General features: G+C 47.4%; 1 protein-coding gene across 1 annotated transcript in view; it reads left to right on the forward strand.

The window, feature by feature from the left end:
• Window positions 1–20,915, forward strand: part of ACAN (aggrecan) — a 68,269-nt gene that overhangs the window by 11,025 nt on the left and 36,329 nt on the right. Inside the window, exon 2 of the mRNA XM_023512563.1 lies at window positions 19,957–20,033. Coding sequence (XP_023368331.1) covers window positions 19,964–20,033 — 70 coding nt within the window. The 5' untranslated portion in view covers window positions 19,957–19,963. The remainder of the gene's footprint in view (window positions 1–19,956; window positions 20,034–20,915) is intronic.

The following is a 20,915-nucleotide window of genomic DNA, read 5'->3' on the forward strand; positions in this document are numbered from 1 at the left end:
AAAAAAGAATCCATTAGGCCATAGTCTTCTGGGAGTGGATCAGGTAGAAGGCTCCACGCCCAGTTTGGTCACTTCATCAGCAATCATTAGTCTTCTGTGAATTGAGGATAATGTCTTCTTAATAAAGGAGAATCCACAGACCCTGTAGCTTTGTTGGGAGGGCAAAATGAAATAGTGTAGCTAAACCAAGGGACTTCACATAGAACAGGCACTCACAAAGCAGTAACCACTGTTAATTCTGAATATCCCCCTGCCTGGTGTTTCTGAACCTGACATTTATTAGATGACCATGTCTTAGTTGTGACTGCCTCCTCCTGCCCAGACTGAAGTTCCTCAGCTGCTTTGCTTCCCTTTTATGTTCTGATAGTCTTACCATTTTGGAGCAGAAAGGGACCTGAGGAATACAAGAAAGGCCATATGCTGTCTGCAACCTGAATGCTGGTTGGGGCACAGGGTAGATAATGAAAGCCAAGTTTGGCTCCTAATATGCCCAGTAGCTGCATAGGCCCTATTGTACCCAGGGCTCCTGAAGGCACCATTCCATCGTGGTCCATGTGAATAGTGCCTGGAATTGTGCAGTGCACAGCCTTTGCAATTTTACATGTCAGCCCTGATTGTACCCCACTCTTTCAACCATTCTGTGAGACTACACTACAGTTGTTTCACCACAAAGGATGCATGAGCAAGAATGCCTCTTCTTGCCAGCATGGCCATGCTTTCAGGAGGCATGTGAGGTGTGGGGGCTGGTGTGGGGGTGAGAGCTGCCTCTGGCCCCACTAATCGCCCTCTCCTAGGATTGGAAAGTGGAAAATTCTAAATGTACCAGAAGAAACTTTGATGCTTCTGAGCACGTTAAGGCAGCTGAACAGACTTGGTTCTGCCTCTGGCTGAAACTTTGGTCTTTGACATCCTGAGTGGGCCTTAAAAGAAAAGATGGCTTTGAGTCCATACAGGACAGAAACCTTGAAAAACTTTCACTTCTAGCATTTTCCCTTAATAAAAGGCAGGGTTGGTGATGCCTGTGGCTCAAGGGACTAGGGCGCTGGCTCCATATGCCGGAGGTGGCAGGTTCAAACCCAGCCCTGGCCAAAAACTGCAAAAAAATAAAAAAACTCAAAAAATAAAAATAAAAAAGACATGTAACTATAAAAATACTAGAAGAAAGTATAGGGAAAACACTTGAAGAAATTGGCCTGGGGAAAAAAAATAAAATAAAAGGCAGGATCTTGATATGTTTTTCTCTCTTCCTAATTCTGTTAGAAATAGAATGCCTACATTGTGTATCAGTGGGAATGGAAGGGAGGTAGAGGGGCCTGATGGCGGTCAGGAAGCCAGACAAGAAAGTCACAAAGATCGGAGTCAAAGTAGAAGGGCAGATGAGAAAGAGCTAGAAAGATCCATCAAGAACAATACCAAGACATGAAATGTTCTGTCACCACTGAGACAAAAGGGACAGGAGATATTTAGATTAGACGTAAGAAATAATTTTCTAAAGAAATCTAAACGAGGCTCGGCGCCTATAGCTCAACCGGCTAAGGCACCAGCCATGTACACCTAAGGTGGCGGGTTCGAATCCCCAGCCCGGACCCGCCAAACAACAATGACGGCTGCAACCAAAAAATAGCCGGGCGCTGTGGCGGGCGCCTGTGGTCCCAGCTACTTGGGAGGCGGAGGCAGGAGATTCGCTTGAGCCCAGAAGTTGGAGGTTGCTGTGAGCTGTGATGCCATGACATTCTACCCAGGGGGACAGCTTGAGGCTCTGTCTCAAAAAAAAAAAAAGAAAAAAAAGAAATCTAAACGAGCCTGAGGTTGACCACCAAGTGAGACTGTGGATTCTCCTTTATTAAGAAATTTTTTTATTTGTAGTGGTATTATAATAAAAAGTAACCCCCTTGTACTTGTCTCCTAGGGCTGCTGTGACAAAGTACCACAAGCTATGTGGCTTAAAACAGCAGAAATGTATTGTCTTACAGTTTCCAAAATCAAGGTCTGGACAAGGACGTCCTCCTCTGAAATCTGCAGAGAGAATCTTTCCTTACCTCTTCCCAGCATCTGGTTGTGGCCAGCATCTGTGTTCCTTGGCCTGCAGCTGCTTCACTCCAATCTCTTCCTCTGTTGTCACTTGGCGTTTTCCTTGTGTGTGTGTCTGTGTCTTCACGTGGCCATCTGCCCTTCTGATAAGGGTACCAGTCATATTGAGTTAAGGGCCCATCCTTATGACCTCATCTTAACTAGATTACATCACAAAGACCATATTTCCAAATACGGTGACATTCACAGGTGCTGGGCATTAGGGCTTAAACACATCTTTTTTGATGTGAAGGGCTCAGTTCAACACCCAACACCCTTTATTGACTTGCTACTATATCTTAGACCTGTGCTTCATCTAAGAGATTTAAAGGAAGCTCTATCAGGCAGACAGATTAAACAAACGATGCACTCTCCCATCTGTCAGTGTTTTAATGCTAACCAGAGACTAGGTGAGTTAAATAGAAAGGATGCAAATGCGTTCGCATGATAGGACCTGAGCTCCCTTTGCACACATACTGCATGCTGAAGCAGCAGAAAGCTCTATGAAGTAGGTCTAATTATCCCAATTTTATAGATAACAAAACTTAGGCACAGCTGGTTAGTAGCAGGGCCAGGATGTGAACTCATGACCCGTCCAGTTCCAAAGTTTATGGCTGCCTGGCTGTTCCATGTGCTATGCTCAGAGAGAAGGTGAATTTCTCAGTCTTGACCCTGACCTCTAGCATGAGAGAAAGAAGCAAAGATGCCTGTTGCCTTATCTGGGGCCCCTCAGTCACTAGTGTGTATGTTAAGACCTATTTATTCCTGTTCACCATGCAGAATTCATGTGGATTCCTTTGGCTTATGGTCAGGGCCACCTTCAGGAGACAGAGGCCAGAAAGAGTTGGGGCCCAGAATCTATTGAACACAGGGACAGAAGAAAGTTCTGTTTCCCAGAATATTTTCAAGAGTTTTAACACATAGAGAGCTTACTTTCCCCTCACTGAGATGCTTCTTAACCCCTACACCCCCACCTGGCTGCCACCTCGGTCACTGGGGAGTCCATTGGCTTTGACACACAAACTCCAGTTCTCCTGATGGGCTGCCAGGTCTGGAGATTATTTTCTCCTGTGATTGCCTTGAATGGAGTTTTTTTTTTTTTTAAAGGATATGAAATTTCACTTTATTTAGAAACATTTTTCCTTTAAAAAAAAAAAAGGACAATGTAGATAATTTAGGAAATATAAATGCTCAAGATGAAAAAAAAATCTCCTATAAACTTACTGTCCAAAGGGAACCAGAATTAAATTTCTGCCTGCTTTCTAGTCTTTTATTCATGAATAGATAACAGGAAAATAGAATGGAATTGTCTTCCCTTACATATTATTTTTCAGTTTGCTTTTTATTTTATTCATTTATTTATCTAATTGCCTATGGTATAGCATGATCACATTTCCAAGTCAGTAAACTGTTTTCTATACTCAAACTTTCTATATTCTGGACTATCTACTTTATACACTAGGGGATAGAAAAGGAGAAATATGAATTTCCCCTGTTCTCAAGGAGCTCAGTCTAGGTAGGAAAGAGACATGTCTGCAATTAAAACTACTTATCAGTATGATGCCCCAGCATTGCAGCTGATAGTGCAATGGTGGCTGAATTTTTCCATCAGGGAAAATCAGCACAGCTACTCCCATGAAATTTCAAATGGGTTTAAAGCTTTAACTCCAGTGCTGTGTTGTGTCATTGAGAGAGAGAACACTCAGTGAAATTCTGCAGGTGCTGCTCCTGATGGGTATGTGTCCCTAGTGAGCCAGAGACAAGAAACCCAAATTTGCTATTCTCAGAGTTGGCCTCAGCATGGTGTAGCATCCTGAGACACCAGGCATGTGTCTGGGGTCTAATGATATGTATTTCTCATACGACATGGCCCTTATGACAAGCCAACCAATTCATTTGCTGCGCAGGGAAAGAAACAATAATCCAACTTCCACAATGGGAGAAGGATGGCTGGGTTGGACTCATTCGGAGATAGTGAGGGGGGGTCCCCAACATGGTGACTTCTTCAGAGATTTTCAAGGGAAATTTTGAACAGACCTGGTTTCTGCCTTGTATGGGGCTTTAGAGCCTAATCTTGTGAAGATACAGTTCCTCTGTGGAGTATGTGAGGCATCCTGTGATGTTGAAGGTATATGGTGCCTGGGAGGACCCTGTGCATCTGAAGGCTTCCTTGCTTCTATAAAACACTACAGAAAAAAGAAATGTGTTCAATTGGAATAGCACCTGAAGATGTTTAGACAGGGCAATGATTCCTCCCCCCAAAGGAAGTACAGTGGTCATATTCATCAAGACAGAAAGTAGAATGGTGGTTGCCAGAGACTAGGGGAAGAGAGAGACAGGGGCTTATAGTTAAATGGATACAGAGTTTCAGTTTTGCAAGGTAGAAAGTGTTCCGGAGGTGGATAGGGATGATAGTTGCACACTAATGAGAATACTCAATGCCACTAAATTATACGCTTCAAATGGTTAAGATGGAACATGTATGTTATGTTTATTTTACCACAGTTTAGGAGAGAGAAAAGAATCAATTTTTTAAAAGTAAAGAAAGCCAGGGAGCCTGTGGCTCAATCGGCTAAGGCACCAGCCACATACACCTAAGATGGCGGGTTCGAAGCTGGGACCCCCCAAACAACAATGATGGCGCAACCAAAAAATGGCCGGCGCTGTGGTGGGTGCCTGTAGTCCCAGCTACTCGGAAGGCGGAGGCAGGAGACTCGCTTGAGCCCAGGAGTTGGAGGTTGCTGTGAGCGTGATGCCATGGCACTCTACCCAGGGGGATAGCTTGAGGCTCCGTCTCAAAAAAAAAAAAAAAGAAAAGAAAAGAAAAAAAGTAAGGAAAGCTGGCTTTCTTGTAAGGACAGTATCATTGGAGAAACACTGACTAGAATAAAGCAAAAGGCGGCAGGCAGCGTGACTCCCTGCAAGGCACTGTCATGAAAGCAGCTGCTCTGGCGTCCTGTGGGGAAGCTATTAGGCAGTACAGTCCTGACAGCCTCAGAAGGGGCAGTCGCACAGCTGGACAGCCTGGCAGAGAACTGGGACATCATGCTGGAGACAGCTGGAAAGGGAGGAAGCCCAGGGGGAGGGCAACCCCATATCAATGTTTGCAGCCCTTTGCTGACTGTTCTGGGACAAGTCGGGAGTCGGAGGGGGTCTGTGAGGAGCTCAGAGAGCAAATCTGCCTCTTCTGTGCTTTAGAGCCTTTTCCCACAGCCGGAGGTGCCCCAGTGCCTTGAGTCCTGCTCTGCAGCTGAGCTGGAGAGATGCCCCAGTGCCTTGAGTCCCACTCCGCAGAAGGAACCCTTCTGCAGGCACACACGCACGCAATAAATGGAATTGAATCTGTGATTAAAATAAAGCTGCAGACAGATTGTCAAAGGCCTTTTGATGACTAGAGCAAACTTCCGGGAGATGGGGGAAACCATCTTCAGTACCCAACACCGATCCCTGCACATATACGGGAAGCCAGGAAGGGATTAAGAACACAGTTTTTGGAGTTAGACCAATCTGGTTTTGAATTCTGGCTCCACCACTGACCTGGCTGTGGGATTTGAGATGAGTTACTTACCTGCTGTAAGCCTCCGTCCCCTCAACCCAATTCTAAAACAGGGCTGATAACAGTGTGCCCCTCCCAGAACTGTTGTCTGTTGTGAGCATTGGATGAGATGACGGGTGCGCTCAAAGTGCTGCAGGCCACCACCCCAGGCATGGAATTGAGCCCTGATACGTGGCAGTTTTTTAGAGGAAGGTAACTGTGATGAGGGTAACTTGTGGATGAGGGAAGACCCGGTGCTTCCCTCTGGTGGACACTGTCTCCTTGCAGAGAGAGACAAATGCCACAGGCAGCTTGTGCTCCTGCTGTGTGATCTGGGGGGTGAACTTGGTCTTGATGGGAGCATCATGAGGGACTTCATAGAGTAAAGGCCAGCCAGCAAAGAGTGAGGACTGCAGTTTCCTCCTGACACATACCTCTCTCATTCCCCAGACCCTGGGACCCTCCCCACATTGCCTACAGAATGAAGCCAAACTCTCCACCCCAGTCATGGAGCTTCTTCACAGTCTGGTTCAGTTTCGTCTCTAACTTGATCCTCCACCACTTGGACCTCCTCTTCTCTCCATGCCTTCGTGTGTGCAGCCCTTTCCTCCTGGAATGCCTTTGCCTTTTCCCCACCTCAGCACATCCATCTTCTACCTATCCCTCAAGGATCAGCTCAAATGCTGCCTCTTCTTCAAAGCACTCTCAGATCTCCTAACAGGGTGGTGCAGATTCTGCATCCTCAGCTCCTGTAGCCCTCCCTCTTGACCTCTCATCATGAGTCTCTCCTTAAATTGTAGGATTTATTCACGCATCTCATCCCCTGTCCCATGCAGTGAGCCACACACAGAGTCACAGGTGGCCCATCTGTAGATCTCCCTCCCACTTACTACAGAGCCTCTCATGTGGTGGGTGTTTGACAGAGTAAAGGAAAGAGACAAGAAAGCCAAGACATCCCCAGAACTTTGGGCCAGAAAGAATGTGCTGCCAAAAGGGGAAGGCAGTGTCTTTGAAAAAGGACCATGGGATAGAGAGGTCTTGCACCCTGTCCACTCAGCAAACACTGAACCATCTTGGGCAGGACATGATGATCTGAAGGAGCAGGAAAGATGTCATTTGGGGAGGTCCAAGACCACCTTCTGGTTCAGTAACTTGCTAGAAGGACTCACAGAACTAATGCCATTGTACTCACATGGTTTATTAGAATAAAGGACACAGATCAAAATCAGCAAAGGGAGGAAGCACGCAGGGCAGGGACTAGGAGAGGCCAGGCACAAGCTTTCGGTTCTCTTCTCCCAGGGAAGCTGTGTGGGCAATTCTTACTTCTCCCAGCAAACATATGTGTGACATGCACAGAATGTCACTAACCAAAGAAGCTGACCATCGGCATTCCAGGTTTTTATTGGCTGTTGGTCATGTAGACATGGCTGACCTTAGTCTCCAACTCCTCCAGGGGTCAAGTTGATACCTTCTGGCCCAAGGTCCTGCACCATACATCACCGTGTTAGCACAGACTATCCAGCATGGGCCCAGGTCCCCAGATAGACAAAGACACTTATTAGGTAGGACATTCCAAGGCTTAGAAGCTACCTCCTAGCAGCCAAGGGCAGGGGCCCAAACCTTTTTGGGAGAGAGGTTAATTTGCACAGAAGGAGTGCTCTGTGTATACCCTGAAATGAGACACACAATCCCATGAGTGTGGGCAACATTTCCTGAGAACTGTGCCCACAGCTCCCATCAGCTCTCAAAGAAAAACATGATCCAAAAGGAGCTGACTGGATGTTTTCTGTGACATCCTTCCCAGAACCTGGAAGCAAGGGATGCAAATTAGGGTCAAAAGAATGAGGTTTGACTCCAAATAATCCATCTCCTTTCTTACTCTTGACTGGATTCCAAGTCTAAACTCCAAGAACCTACACATTCCTCAAAAGTTTAAAGGATGGGGCTGTGCTCTTTGCTTTCTTGTAGTCATGCAGCCAGCCCTTACTTTGCCCAGGAATTCAGCTGTAACCCCTCACCCGTTATGGTCCTTTCTGGTGAGCAGGCATTTCCATCAGGGCCCTCAGCTTTCAGAAACCTTTACTGGAGATCACTTTTTAAACCTGGGTTCAATTTCCACCCAGAAGGCTATGGAGGAGTCCCACTGGGTCCCCCAGCCTCTTCCCTGAGAGGAAGGATCTCTCTGTCCTGCCAGGTTAGCAGTCAGTGCCAAGTAGAGGAAACTCAGCTCTTGGCCCCAGATCCCTGCCCAAGAGAGGTGGTTGTGCCCGATGGAAAGTTTGGACTAACGGACTCTCCTTTCCAAAAACCCCGGTCTGATATTTACACAAAGTCTGAAATTAATGCAGAGGAAACTTCCAAGTGCCTGGGCTGGGGTGGAAGTCTGAGAGCAGGAAGGGCAGGTCTCTAGTGTGGGGTATTTTTCTACAGAGAGAACAGGGCAAAGCTAAATGTCCCTGGGTGAGTGAATCAGGGGCCATTAATCACGCCCAGTGCTTCTCCACTTGATAGTGGTTTTCCTAGGAATCTGCAATAGAGATGGGGGCCAGGAAGGGAGTAACGAGAAAGGCTGATGGTGTTGTGCCAAATTTGTCCTTCAAGTGCCCACCCTTCTCCAGGCATACACTTTGGGGTCATCCATGGATGCAGCCACTCCATCCACAGGAAGCACCAGCCATAGCCACCCTTCCTTCTAGGCCTAGACTCAGCCTCACTCCCATCCCCTTGGAAATGCAGCCTGCATCAGATTGACAACCCAGCTGGAAGTTCTGTTTTGCCCCGAATACTGTCTCTGTGCTTATTCACTACTCCCTGGTTGGTGGTCCCAGGACCAAGCTTCCCTACCCCTGGTCCTCTGTTAGTAGAAGAGAACTGGCAATGGATATTTCCATGGGCCATGGGTGCCCCTGGCTACCCCTGACAGCACCGCTCAGAGTTACCCTCCATCCTGGGGCTTCTAATGACTCCAGGGCAGAGAAGACAGGAATGCTTTGAGATCAAGTGGCACCAACAGGAATGATTGGTGGTAAGATTAATGCTTCTTCCATTTCCGAGCTTAATCCAGGTGGGATATTGCCTATTCTTTAAGAGCTTTTCATTCATTGGTTCATTTGCTGAGTGCCTACTATATGCTAAGCACTGTTCTAGGCACTGGAAATACAGCAGTGAGCAAAACAGACAAAAGTCCCTCATGGAATATATATTCAAGTAGGGGAAACATGATAAACAGAAAAGGACAACAGCTTCAAGTAATGAAAATGGTATAAATAAACTATAGTGAGGTAACATGATAGGGAGGGATGGTGGGGTCAAGGAAGGGACATTTAAACTGAGTCTGGAATAATGAAAAATGGCCAGCTAGGGAAAGATCCAGAAGTGTGTACCAGGAAGAAGGAAGAGCAGGGGCAAAAGCCCTTGGGAGTAAGCAAGTTTGTGTGTCCAAGGCATGACTAGAATGTGGCTGAAACCAAGGGTGAGATGTGGTCTGAGCAGGAGGGGTTCAGACTGTGTGCGACCGGGAAGCCCCAGGAAGGAGCTGAATTTTGCTCCAAGAACATTCGCCCTCTTCTGCCATGAAGTATATAGGCCAAGCTCCTATTTGCATTAGCCGTCCCTTTTGACCTTAACTCAGCAGCCAGCTCATTGAAGATCCCAATGTGATACAAGCTCCCTTCCTCCCATCCCCTCCTGCCACCCCATCCAACAGGATCATACTGCCCTGGGGACATAGGGACTTCTGTTGGGTGATTTGGAGGGAACAAGAAGAAGTTTAGGGCAAGTGGCCATAAGCATTTGTCATCATTGCCCACCTCTCTTCCTAACTGGAAATCAGCAATTTCCAGAGGCCTCACCAATGGAAATTCTGGCGAGAGATGCCAAGAAACTTGCCCAAGTGTACCAGATAGCATGTTGTGAGTCAAAGGTATGAATTCAGGCTGTGTTCTTAAGGCACCTATCCTCTAGCATACTGTGTTGTCTCTCAGGAAACAGTCTGGGCTCAAAGTGAACCCCAAGGGGAAGATTAAGAACACATATCCCCTGTCACAACAGACCCAAGTCAAAGACATGTTACTAGCGGGGACAAGTGTCAGCAGGGGAAAGGAGTCAAGCACAGAGACCAGACAGGGAGAAGCTAAGGCCATCTTCTGAGATAATTTCTGCTGCTTGTCCCAAGCCATAGCCAACTCCTTCTGGGTCTCCACTATGCCAACCCCACCCCCACCCCCAGACAGCCAGGGCCTGCACCCAAAGCTCACACAGGGCTTCAGCAAACTAAGGCCGTCTCTGTGTTTATTGTTTGGCCAGAGCCCTCCTGATACCTGGTCAGAACAATGAGGCTGGCCACAGACTGGCACTGGCAGAAACAGCTCCTCAGGCTGATTTCTGAAGCTGAAGTCTCAAAAAGACTTTGAAACTATCTTCTCCTTGCCCCTCTATGACTGGCAGCACGGGAAGCAATAGGAGTTGGCCAGTTCTTCAGCTGCCTCCTGTGGCAGGGTGAGACGTTAGAAAGGGTCAGAGGCTCAGCTCAAGAGAGGGCTCTGCTGACTCTCTGTGAGTTGGCTGGTAGGAGTCCAGATATTCTTGAACAAATGATGTTCATGCTTTTGTAGGTACTGGCTGAAACACAGCCCATTTAATCAAAAATGGCTTGATTAGAGCTCTTTCAAAAATCCACCCTGGAAAAGTCTGGAAGTTAATAAGGACTGTCTGCAGCCCTGCCACACAGCAGCAACTTTGCGTAGTGACCATCCTTTTTGGAGCCCTCAGATGATTTGCCTGAAGGATGCTGGGGACGAGCCACTATGTCCACTGGGGAGCCGGCCTTGGAGTAAACCTCTGGGAACACAGCAAAAGCCAAGTTCAGAGCTCTGGGAGGGACAGGGAGTGCCACTCCCTATTGATAAAAGGTCCAAGAGTGGGTAGGACTCCTGCTTGGGAGTCCACCTCCCCCAGGCTGCAGCTTCTACTTATTTATTTATTTATTTTAAGATAGAGTCTCACTCTGTTGCCTAGGCTACAGTCCCATTGTGTCAGCCTAGCTCATAGTAACCTCAAACTTCTGGGCTCAAGTGATCCTCCTGCCTCAGCCTCCTGAGTAGCTGGGACAATGGGTATCTGCCACAACACCCAGCTAATGTTTCTATTTTTAGTAGAGATGGGGGTCTCACTCTGAGTAGTCATCTTACTATCTATAAAGTGGAAAGAGCAATACCTATCTCTGCAAGGTTGTCTTAAGGATGAGAAATGGCATGTGTACCATTATGAATATAGTTTCTGACTTACAGTGGGCCCTTCATAAAGGTGGTCCTTAGATTGTTAATGAGATCATGGCATAAGTTGATTCTGGCTTTAAGAATCAACTTGTCGGCTCGGCGCCTGTGGCTCAAGTGGTTCAGGTGGTGGGTTCGAATCCAGCCTGAGCCCGCCAAGCAACAATGACAGCTGCAACCAAAAAATAGCCAGGCATTGTGGCGGGCGCCTGTGGTCCCAGCTACTTGGGAGGCTGAGGCAGGAGACTCGCTTGAGCCCAGGAGTTGGAGGTTGCTGTGAGCTGTGATGCCACGGCTCTCTACCCAGGGGGACAGCTTGAGTCTCTCTCTCAAAAAAAAAAAAAAGAATCAACTTGTCCAATGTACCTGAGGTAGAAAGAGGATGAATGCCTTCAAAAACCACAGAGAAGCTCTGAGAGCTCTGTGGCAAGCCTTGTGTCACTGGAGACTGCCGTGGCAGCATTAGGCTCTTACCTTACAGGTCACAGTGTATTTGAACGCACATCCTTCCCCAGTCTTGGGGTGAATGCCAAAATGAGGATAACCAAAGTTGGGGGTTCCATTATTTGCTGTCATTGCAGATCAAATAAGCCTAATTTAAATTAGACATAGGTACAAATTGTGTGTATCACTTCTTATCTAGTTGGCACATATTGGTTGAGTGGCTACTATGTGCAGAGATTGAGCTGAGTGCCCACAGTAGGTGCTCTGTGCACATAGACTGGATTAAATGCAGTGATGATCATATACATGATGGTCCCTTGAGGGAGGACCCAGCCAGATCAGGTCTGAGAAAGGAGGCAGCATTCACTGAGGGCTACGCAGCATCTCTCATTTAAATCCCAGTGCCCTGTGCCAAGCAATAGACTGTATCTTAACAGCACTTTAGAGGCAAGGATGTTGAATAATTAGGCCAAGGTCATATGCTCACATATAAGTGTTAAAGCTGCAATTTTGCAAGGTTTTTGTGACTGCAAACCATGTTCTTTCCACTACACAGCCTTGCCCCTAACCTGGCCATCCCCGCCCACCCCCACAGTCCCACAAGCCCCACAAATGTTTGGCCTAATAGTTTAAGACAATGGTGGAAAAGAAGCCACAAGCCAGGATGTGTTCATTAATAAATTGGTCACAAGAAGAAATGACAAAGGACAAGGGAGAAAGTTCCAGGCCTCGAAGAAGAGCAGGATTAGGTCAGACCTGGGGCTAGGGAGAAGGTATTCCAGAAGGACAGAATTGTGTGAGAAAAAGAAGCAGGAAGGGCAGGGCCAGACTCGACCCTGGGGCTCACACGGGGCCTTGTGCCTGAGACTGCATCAACAGAGGGTCTCACGTAGCAAGGTAACAAGTGCCACCTACAGGTATGACACTGTCTAGTCAGGTGTCATTTTTCTGTTCTGTTCTTTTCTCCCACCTCTACACCTGAGCCTCGCTGCTCCCCAAGGAGTTCCCCTCACTCCTCTAAAATGTGAGCATGGCCCCCACAACCTCGCAGCTCCCACTCTGCCTTCCCCACCCCCAGCTCCTTCCCCAGCATTAAGGGTATGGGGGCATCTTTTGGAATGGGCCAAACTTTCCAAGAAAATAGGCTCAGTAGACAAGCAAAAACCCTTGCTTGCCACTCCAGGAGGCCAACAGGAGCAGATTGCTTGAGCTCAGGAGTTAGAGACCAGCCTGAGCAAGAGCGAGACCTTGTCTCTATAAAAACAGCCAGGCATTATGATGAGCACCTATATATAGCCCCAAATACTCAGGAGTCTGAGGCAAGAGGATCGCTTGAGCCCAAGAGTTTGAGGTTACTGTGAGCTATGACAACATCACAGCACTCTACCGTAGGCAAGTACCTCAGGAAAAAAAAAAATCCTTGCCCTGGGTGTTGGAGCAGAACAAGAAGGGATGGGCTGCTCCCAGCCACAGGAAGGCAGGAGGAGTGAGATGCGACTCATTCCATCCCCAGAAGTGAGAAGGATTGGACTCTCTTCTGTACCACATGGAGCCAGCATTTAGCAGGTTCTCCCTACCTGTCTCCACTTCAGAGATGGCAAATCTGAGGCTCTCTGTCATGCAGCCAGTTTAGTCAGGCTCAAGGTTAGGACCCAGAGCCCACTTACTCGTGTCCACAATCTCTGGGTACAGATTTGTCTCCACCCATGAGGTATAAGCAACTCCAAGGGGAAATCTTCCTTCCCCTTCCCTGGGCCCCTCCGCCTCAGCACAGAGGAGCTCACAGAGAATCCTAGACTAGACTGTGGCCTTGAGGGTTTATCTACAGCACTTTCCTCCCCACTGCCAACTGCCTTTTCCAGAAGACCCACTTAATTGCCCAGAAAGCAGGAAAACACTTGTGGAATTCTATTTAAGACGTTTCAGTGATGATAAAGCAAGCAATGAATTTGGTATAAGGAAATCAAAGATATGGCAAAAGACATGAGGGGAAGGAGAAGAAGAAGAGGAAGAAATACAAAACGTATTTAATAGCCACAAAAAAAAGGAACTTCACAGTTTCACAAGTAAGGTTTGCATTATGATCCCAATTTACAGATGTTAAACTATAAACTGAGGCCTTATGTGAGTTCCCCGGGGAGTAAGGACAGAGCTAAGACTGGAAGCAGCTTCCTGGCTCCCCATTTTTACTCTGTCGACTGTCTGTTTAGAATATGCAAACCCCTAGCAGCTACAGTTGGGGTCACTCTGTCCAGATGTACCCTTAGTGTGGGATCACTCTGACACTTTCCCTTTGTGGCATTTGAAATCTCAGTTTCAAGTGTGTATGGTACCATGTTTCTGCATGGCTATCAGGATGATCTTGTCCATGAATGAATGACAAGAGAAGAGGCTTGCTGGGAGATTAGGATGTAGACAAATGACATGGTTGTAGCTGGTGGCTGGGGAAATGAGTGACAGTGGTTCTCTCAAATCCCTCCTCCAGAATTTAAGTCAGGGACACAGAGCCAGTAGGTCACTGGCAAATCTTACTGGTCTACCTGTCTACCAAATTCCAACAAAGTATCAAATACCACTTTTTGTTGTTCCTAGTACTGTGTGAGTTAACACAAAGGGATTTTTTTTTAAGGCTTGATTTTCAACATGAAGGAGATCACAGTCTGCAGGTGAGATACAGTTTAGCACACATAAAATAGGAGAAAAATGAAGTATTGAAGGGTGTATGGAAGCAGGCAGAGTTGGGGGAGCAGAACCAAGGGGCAGGGCCTGATGAGGCTCATGGAGGAAACAGGTGCCCAGAGCACTGTGCTGGTCTGGGAGATTCAAATGGAGAGGAATGTGGCCCAGCTCTGCCTGAGGGCAGGCAAACTGGCCTTGGCTTATGGGCCAGCCCAGGGGCACATGCAGTACACTCAGTGAATAGAGAAGGAGGTTTCATTTGAGGGACAAAGAAGAATGCCCTTTATCCTTCCCTTGGCCTTTCTCTTTATTTAGTGTTGAAGTCATATGTCACTGAACAGGGATACATTCGGAGAAACGCATCCTTAGGCAATTTTGGTTTTGTGTAAACATCACAGAATGGACACAGACCTATAGGTCTGCACACCTATACTATATGGTTTAACCTGGTACTCCCAGGCTACAGCCCTGTGCAGCATGTTACTGTAAGCAACAGAAACACAATAGTATTTGTGTCTCTAAGCATATCTAAATACAGAAAAGGTATGGTAAAAATACGGCACAAAAGATAAAAAATGGTTCCTGCAGGACTGGAAGTTGCTGTGGGTGAGTCATTGAGTGAGAAGTGAGTGAGGCCTGGGCTTTTACTGTGCACCACTGTAAACTTTATAACACTATACACTTAGGCTATACTACATTTACAAAGCAGTTCAGTAATTGCACTATGACATTATGACAGCTATAATGTCACCAAGTGATAGGAATTTTTCAGCTCTGTTAGAATCTTCCAGGACCATCCTGGTATATACAGTCCTTCACTGACTGAAACATCACTATAGAGCAGATCACAGCAGTTACTTCTAGTGGTGGTGCTGGTAAATCCACTCAAAAGGAAAAAGAAAGAGTTTTCGCTTCATTTGCAGTGTTTGCTGATTTCCATGGTGTGAATACAACCGTCCTGACAAATTTCAAGCTACCAGTGTGATGTTACTGAACAGAGCATTGGAAAGAGATGCTTAAAATTGGCTCTTGCCCGTAGCTCAGTGGGTAGGGTGCCAGCCACATACACCCAGGCTGGTGGGTTTGAACCTGACCTGGGCCAGATAACAACAATGACAACTGCAACCAAAAAATAGCTGGGTATTGTGGCAGGTGCCTGCAGTCCCAGCTACTTGGGAGGCTGAGGCAGGAGAGTCACTTAAGCCTGAGGGTTTGAGGTTGCTGTGAGCTGCGATGTCACGGTACTCTACCAAAGGTGACATAGTGATACTCTGTCTCAAAAAAAAAAAAAAAACTTGGCTCTTGCCAACAAATTGGCTCTTGCTGGTGGCTTCTTAGAATCCTGGGAAGGGAAGACCCTGATTGTTACTGTGGGCTGCACGAGGACTGTGACCTTTCTCAAAATACATGGTGTACTGAAATGCTATCATTAATCAATACAGTCACACTCATGATGAGCGAGCAATGTATCTCTAGCTGAGATTTAGGAATAATCTGCCCCACTGGGTACTACGAAGGTACTCAACACCTGTGAGCCTCCACTTGTACCCCTTCTCCCTCTGAGACCTAGGATTGAAGGAGATGACTTGTGAGATATACAGGCCTCCATTTATTTATTCATTCACCCAGCAGACATTTCTTGATTGCCCTCACTCTGTGCCAGGCATGACACTTGGTGCCAGGGAGACAGTGGGAAACCAGACTGATAGTCACTACCTTGTGCAGCTTGCTAATACTGGCAATACTGGGACCAGGCCCCTGGCACTAGGTTCTGGTTTAGGCTCCATTGTCAACCTGCCATGTGGCCTTGAATGAGTCACTTAACCTCCTCAGCCCTCAGTTTCTTTGCCTGGAAATGAAGAAGTTGTAATTAAGATTCGCAAAGGTCTATCCCATATCTAACCATCCGGGATGGTCCCAGATGGACCATCCTTTGCTCCCAGGAAGAAAGAGAGGTCCAGAAGCCACATGAGGAAGGGTTGGTTGAAGGGACCAGGAACATCTCCATGGAAGAGGAACAGGCAGGAGAGCAGATTAGACCCCTGAAGATCCATCATGAGGTCCCTGAAAGAGGAGTGGACAAGTTTTGTGGGCCCCTGATGATGGTACTGACAGATGGAAATTATAATGGGGGTGGACCATTTGACCCCATCTTGGAAGATCTTGAGGACAATTAGAGCTGCTCATCCATGGAATGGGCCACCTTGGGAAGGGATGAGTACCTGCCATTCAGTCAGAGGCTGAAAACCACCTGCCTTGGCTCTGTAGATAGGATCCCCGGCAAGAAGGCCATGACTATAAAGCACCATGATCATCAGTTCTGAAGGAACAAAAATAGTCACTTGTCCCATTATGTTGTATGGAAAAGGCAAATAAGATACAAAATGGTTATAATTATAAAGAAAGCAAGTGGATACCTAAGAAAAATGATTGGAACGGAAACTGTCAAAACACTAACAATGTTTAGGATTGTGAGAGATCGGGGATTTCTCCATTTTCCCATTTTCCAAATATTTGGTAATGTAGTGATGTTGTTTTTCCAACAAAAGCCGTTTTATGCTTTATGGAAAGTCTTCTAGTCCAACCCTCATGCTGAGACAGGAAGACTCTCTACTACCACTAAACTCTCTTCCAATCCCCAAATTCCAAGAGGCTCACTCGGGTTGAATCACCAGGGAGGTGGGAGGAAAGTCGCATTGAGGGGTGCCTGCTGAGTGCCAGACCCTGTGCTGGATGCAGAGCAGTGGCACAGTGCCAGGCCTGGAGGAGGGACAAGTCTGTCCCATTATCTCACTCAGTCTTTGAAACAGCCATGGAGCGGGCCCTGTGTTATCAAGCAGTAGGTGGCCCTGTGTTATTAAGCAGTAGGACCCCAGGTTTCAGGGTCTCCACTGTACATATTGCTGGAAGAGGAAATCAGGGTAAACAGTGAGTGCCTGTCCAATGCCATAATTTGATGAATCAAGGCCCTGGTGAGGTAGACATCGTGGGATGGAGTCTAGTTGACAAGGAGATGAAGGGTATCCCTGTCTCCAACTACAGGGCACATGTGTGCACACATACACACACTCACACAGCCTCGGCTCAGGTGAAAAGCACTAGCAGTCTTCCTTTCTCCAATCAAATCTTCTAATAATTCTTTCTGAGAGAGTAATTCCTACTTGATCAACCCAACACCCATGGCTCCCCCCCGGGCCTCCACCCAGCACCCACTTCCTGCTCCCCAAACTCCTCATTGCAGGATCCCCCCATCCCCTTCTTCTAACCCGCTATGTGCTGTGCAGTCCTCTTGTCACCTTCTGATTTTGCTTCCCAGGGAGAAAGGCCTCCCTGTTGACAGGGCTGCACTGGGACTTGGGTTGGCAAAGCCAGTCTGCTCACATAAAAGACTCACTGAGTCCTGGAGACACTTGGAACCCAGACAGAATGGAATTTCTCTCTATTTTCTTTACAGCTGAGAAAACACACACAAACACAAGAGCATATTTATTGCAATATTTCTATCCCAAAGTTTGTCTTTAAAAAAAGAAGAAGAAATAAAATTAGTTTCTCTGCCCACTCCACCCCATCCCCACCCCCACACCCCTTTTCATGCCTTCTCGTTTCCTGGTCTAAGCCAGGGAGAAAAACAGCGCAGTCCAAGCCCCACAGAGAGCTCCTGCATCCCCGGACAATGTCCGGCTTGTTCAGAGAGGGAGGGAAGAAACACAACTCCGAAAACATACACAGAACTTCCCAGTGAAGGGTGTTCTGAGGGAAGAACAGGCGGGCCTTGTGTCTGAACACGAATCCCCGAGGCTCTGGGAAGAGAGGAGCCCACAAGTCTAGGCCCCCTCCCCAGCCTGGAGAGGACACCTTCCCTCCACCCTCCTGGGAACTGTTTCCCAGCTGTGACTGGTCACACTGGGCCTGAATGAGAGCTTCACAGCTCAGCAGCCCTCACAGGGCCAGAAGCTAAGGCCCAAAGCCTTTTTTTTTTTAAAGTAGAAAAGTCCCTAAGGAAAAGTAGGGGCTACTTCTCAGAACTCTGGGATTTTCCAGACTTCCTCCAATGTGAGGGTGATGCACCTCATTCATTCACCATGTACCCCTAGCAGCACCCACACAGATAGCCCTTTCATTTCTTGGGTGATCAGTGTATGTGGCATAGATAAAGGACAGGACAGGTAGTAGAAAAATGTCACGCTCAAACAATAGGCAGAGTATGATCACCCAGAGTCCTGGGTGCTCTGGGATGGGACCATCAGTGCCCCTCCTGGACCTAGGAGCTCTGGGGGTTCTGCCCCCTTTTATCCCAGAATGCACCCAGCCCCAGCCAATGGTGACTGAGCTAACAGCGACACCTGCTGGGCTGTCAGATTCTGCCAGAACTGAGCTCTGGGAATGCCAGGGGTGCCACCTCAGCCTCTCAGTCCCAGGTCCTCCATCCACTCCAAGGCTCCCTCCTGCTGTGATGCAAACACTTCCAAAACCAAACATGGATTCTCATGAACTAAAGAAGAGGACAGGGTAGGTGCTGACACAGGCCCATCCAGCAAAACAAGTCAGGGAACATCACTGGACACCTGTCGTGGAGGGCAAGTCACAGGAAGTGTCTGTAATATGACACTCTAGGCCAGCAGTACTGTCTTCACTGCACCTCATAACCTTCTGGGGAGGTCTGGGCTGAAGCCCTGGTGATTTCAATTGCAGCTGAGGGTGAGAGCCACTGCTCTGGTTCATCTCTTATTGACCCAGCTGGTCTTCTGGGGTCTACCAGTGCTGGCATCAGGGTCCCAGTTGTGCAGGGCGTTTCCTTTACATTGTGGGTGTCACAGACCTGCACAGGTATCATGACAGACTTCTAGAAGATGACAATAAGGAAGGCTTGTCTTTCTAATTCACATGAAGACATTCTTTGGGCCAGCAAAAGGGCTACAGGGATTCTAGGCCCTCATTGCTCTCCTAAATAATTAATCTGTTCATTTCACAGCCTCTTCTAAAGCTCCTGGGTGGGAGACATCTTTTTCTTGATTTGAACCAGGCCCCTGAATCTTTGCACGAAATCTTGGGCACAGACCATTCTAAATCACATAAGATCCCTGGGTTTGAAGTTGGTGGCAAGTCCAGATTTAATTAATGAGGTTAGATTACTTGTAACATCTCTAGGCCTAGAGGATTGCATTAGTCAGGGTCCTCAAGAGAAAGAGAGCAGTAGGATACACACACACACACACATAAGAGAGAGGCAAAGATGTTTCTTATAAGGAGTTGGCTTACATGATTGTGAGGGTGGTGGGGTGAGTTGATGACTTGATGGCGCAGTGCTACTCCAAGTTCAAAGGCTAAGAGGCCCAGGAAAACCAGTGAGGTCATTTCAGTTCAAAGACCCATTAATCTCAAGACTTCCAGAGCTGACATTTCAGCAAATCTGGATGGAAGAGAAAGTAATGTCCTAGCTTAGAAAGCCATTAAAGCAGGAAATATTCTCTCTCACTCAAGGAAAGGTTAGTCTTTTTTCTATCCAGACCTTCGACTGATTGGATGAGACCCACCCACTTTAGGGAAGACATTCAGTTTTACTCAGTCTACCAATTCAAATATTAATCTTATCCAGAAACATCCTCACAAGCACACACAGAACAATGTTCAGCCAAATGTCTGGGTACCCAGTGGCCCAGTCAAGTTGACACATAAAATGAACCGTCACAGGAATTCATTAGGATGAGCCTTCACTGGCTGAAAGATAGAAGGTTTATCAAGCAAACACCTGGAGTTAAACCAAGAAATCTGTGGAGGTTTTTTGAGGAAAGGATTCTTGGAGAAAATATCTGATAAGCCCCATGCAACATCCTTGTCTGTGATTTCACGTGCTCAGGCATGGAGTTATCACCTTTTGCCCTGTGTCGCATGACCCTCCTTGACCTCACCAATGCCTTCACCATCAAAATAATGGCTCTGCTTCTCCTCTTGCAGGTGAACTATGACCACTTTACTCTTCGTTTTTGTGACTCTGAGGGTCATCACTGCAGCCATCTCAATAGAAGTTTCAGGTGAGGACATTCCCATGTATGTCTCATTTATTCTGTAGGCACAAGTACTGGCTTCTGAGTACTGAGTATTCTGGGTACTGAACCTGGTACTGGTACTGCTAATCCCAGGGATATAATTTCTACTTTCCTGGCTTTTTCCTGGCCCTTCCGCTCCCCTAGTGATGCAAGCATAACTGAGATGAGAAAGCATCCTCAGGTGCATGCACATCCAGGAGCCTCGCTCAGATAACGCTATTCCTAGCTACCCTTGAGCCCAGACAGCTGGCAGGGAAGGTGCTTGACAGGTACCTTCCTTCTAAGTATCCTTCTCCCCATGGATGTCACCTAGGACTGCTGGGATAGGGACAGGACATAGATGACCCAAAAGAGAACAGGCTGCCAAGGAAAGATTGGCAGGAGAATCAAAGAAAAGGCGATGGTCAGAAAAACAGAGAGAAGCCCCAGTGAATCAGATGGGCCTCCCTTTGCCTTTCTTGGCAAACCATCCTCAGGAAGCCCCAACCTGGTCTCTTGCATGTGGCAGAGATAGAGTATGTTTCTGCTAATCAAGCCCTGAACCAAATGAACAAGACTTCCACTTACCCCAGGATGGGCTTAACCCCCAAATGGAATGTATTTCCCTTAGACAAGAAGGCCCCTGTTCTGGGCTGTGTTCTTTAGAGGCCCCCTCTCTGGTCTTCCTCCAGCCTCAACCCTCCCCAAAGGAAAAAGAGTGTAGGGCCAATGGGACATGTCCACCCAGACCTGCGCTCCCCCTTTAGAGCAAGCTCTGGGTACCCAGGATGCCCAGTGCTCCCTGTCCAAGTGGGCCAAGCCACATCCAGAGAGGACCTACAAGGTCCACCCTCCTATTGTGGGACCATACTGCAATATGTGGTATGG

This window comes from Otolemur garnettii, unplaced genomic scaffold (genome assembly GCF_000181295.1).
Source record: "Otolemur garnettii isolate 467f Iridium unplaced genomic scaffold, OtoGar3 scaffold00029, whole genome shotgun sequence".
Lineage (NCBI taxonomy): Eukaryota > Metazoa > Chordata > Mammalia > Primates > Galagidae > Otolemur > Otolemur garnettii.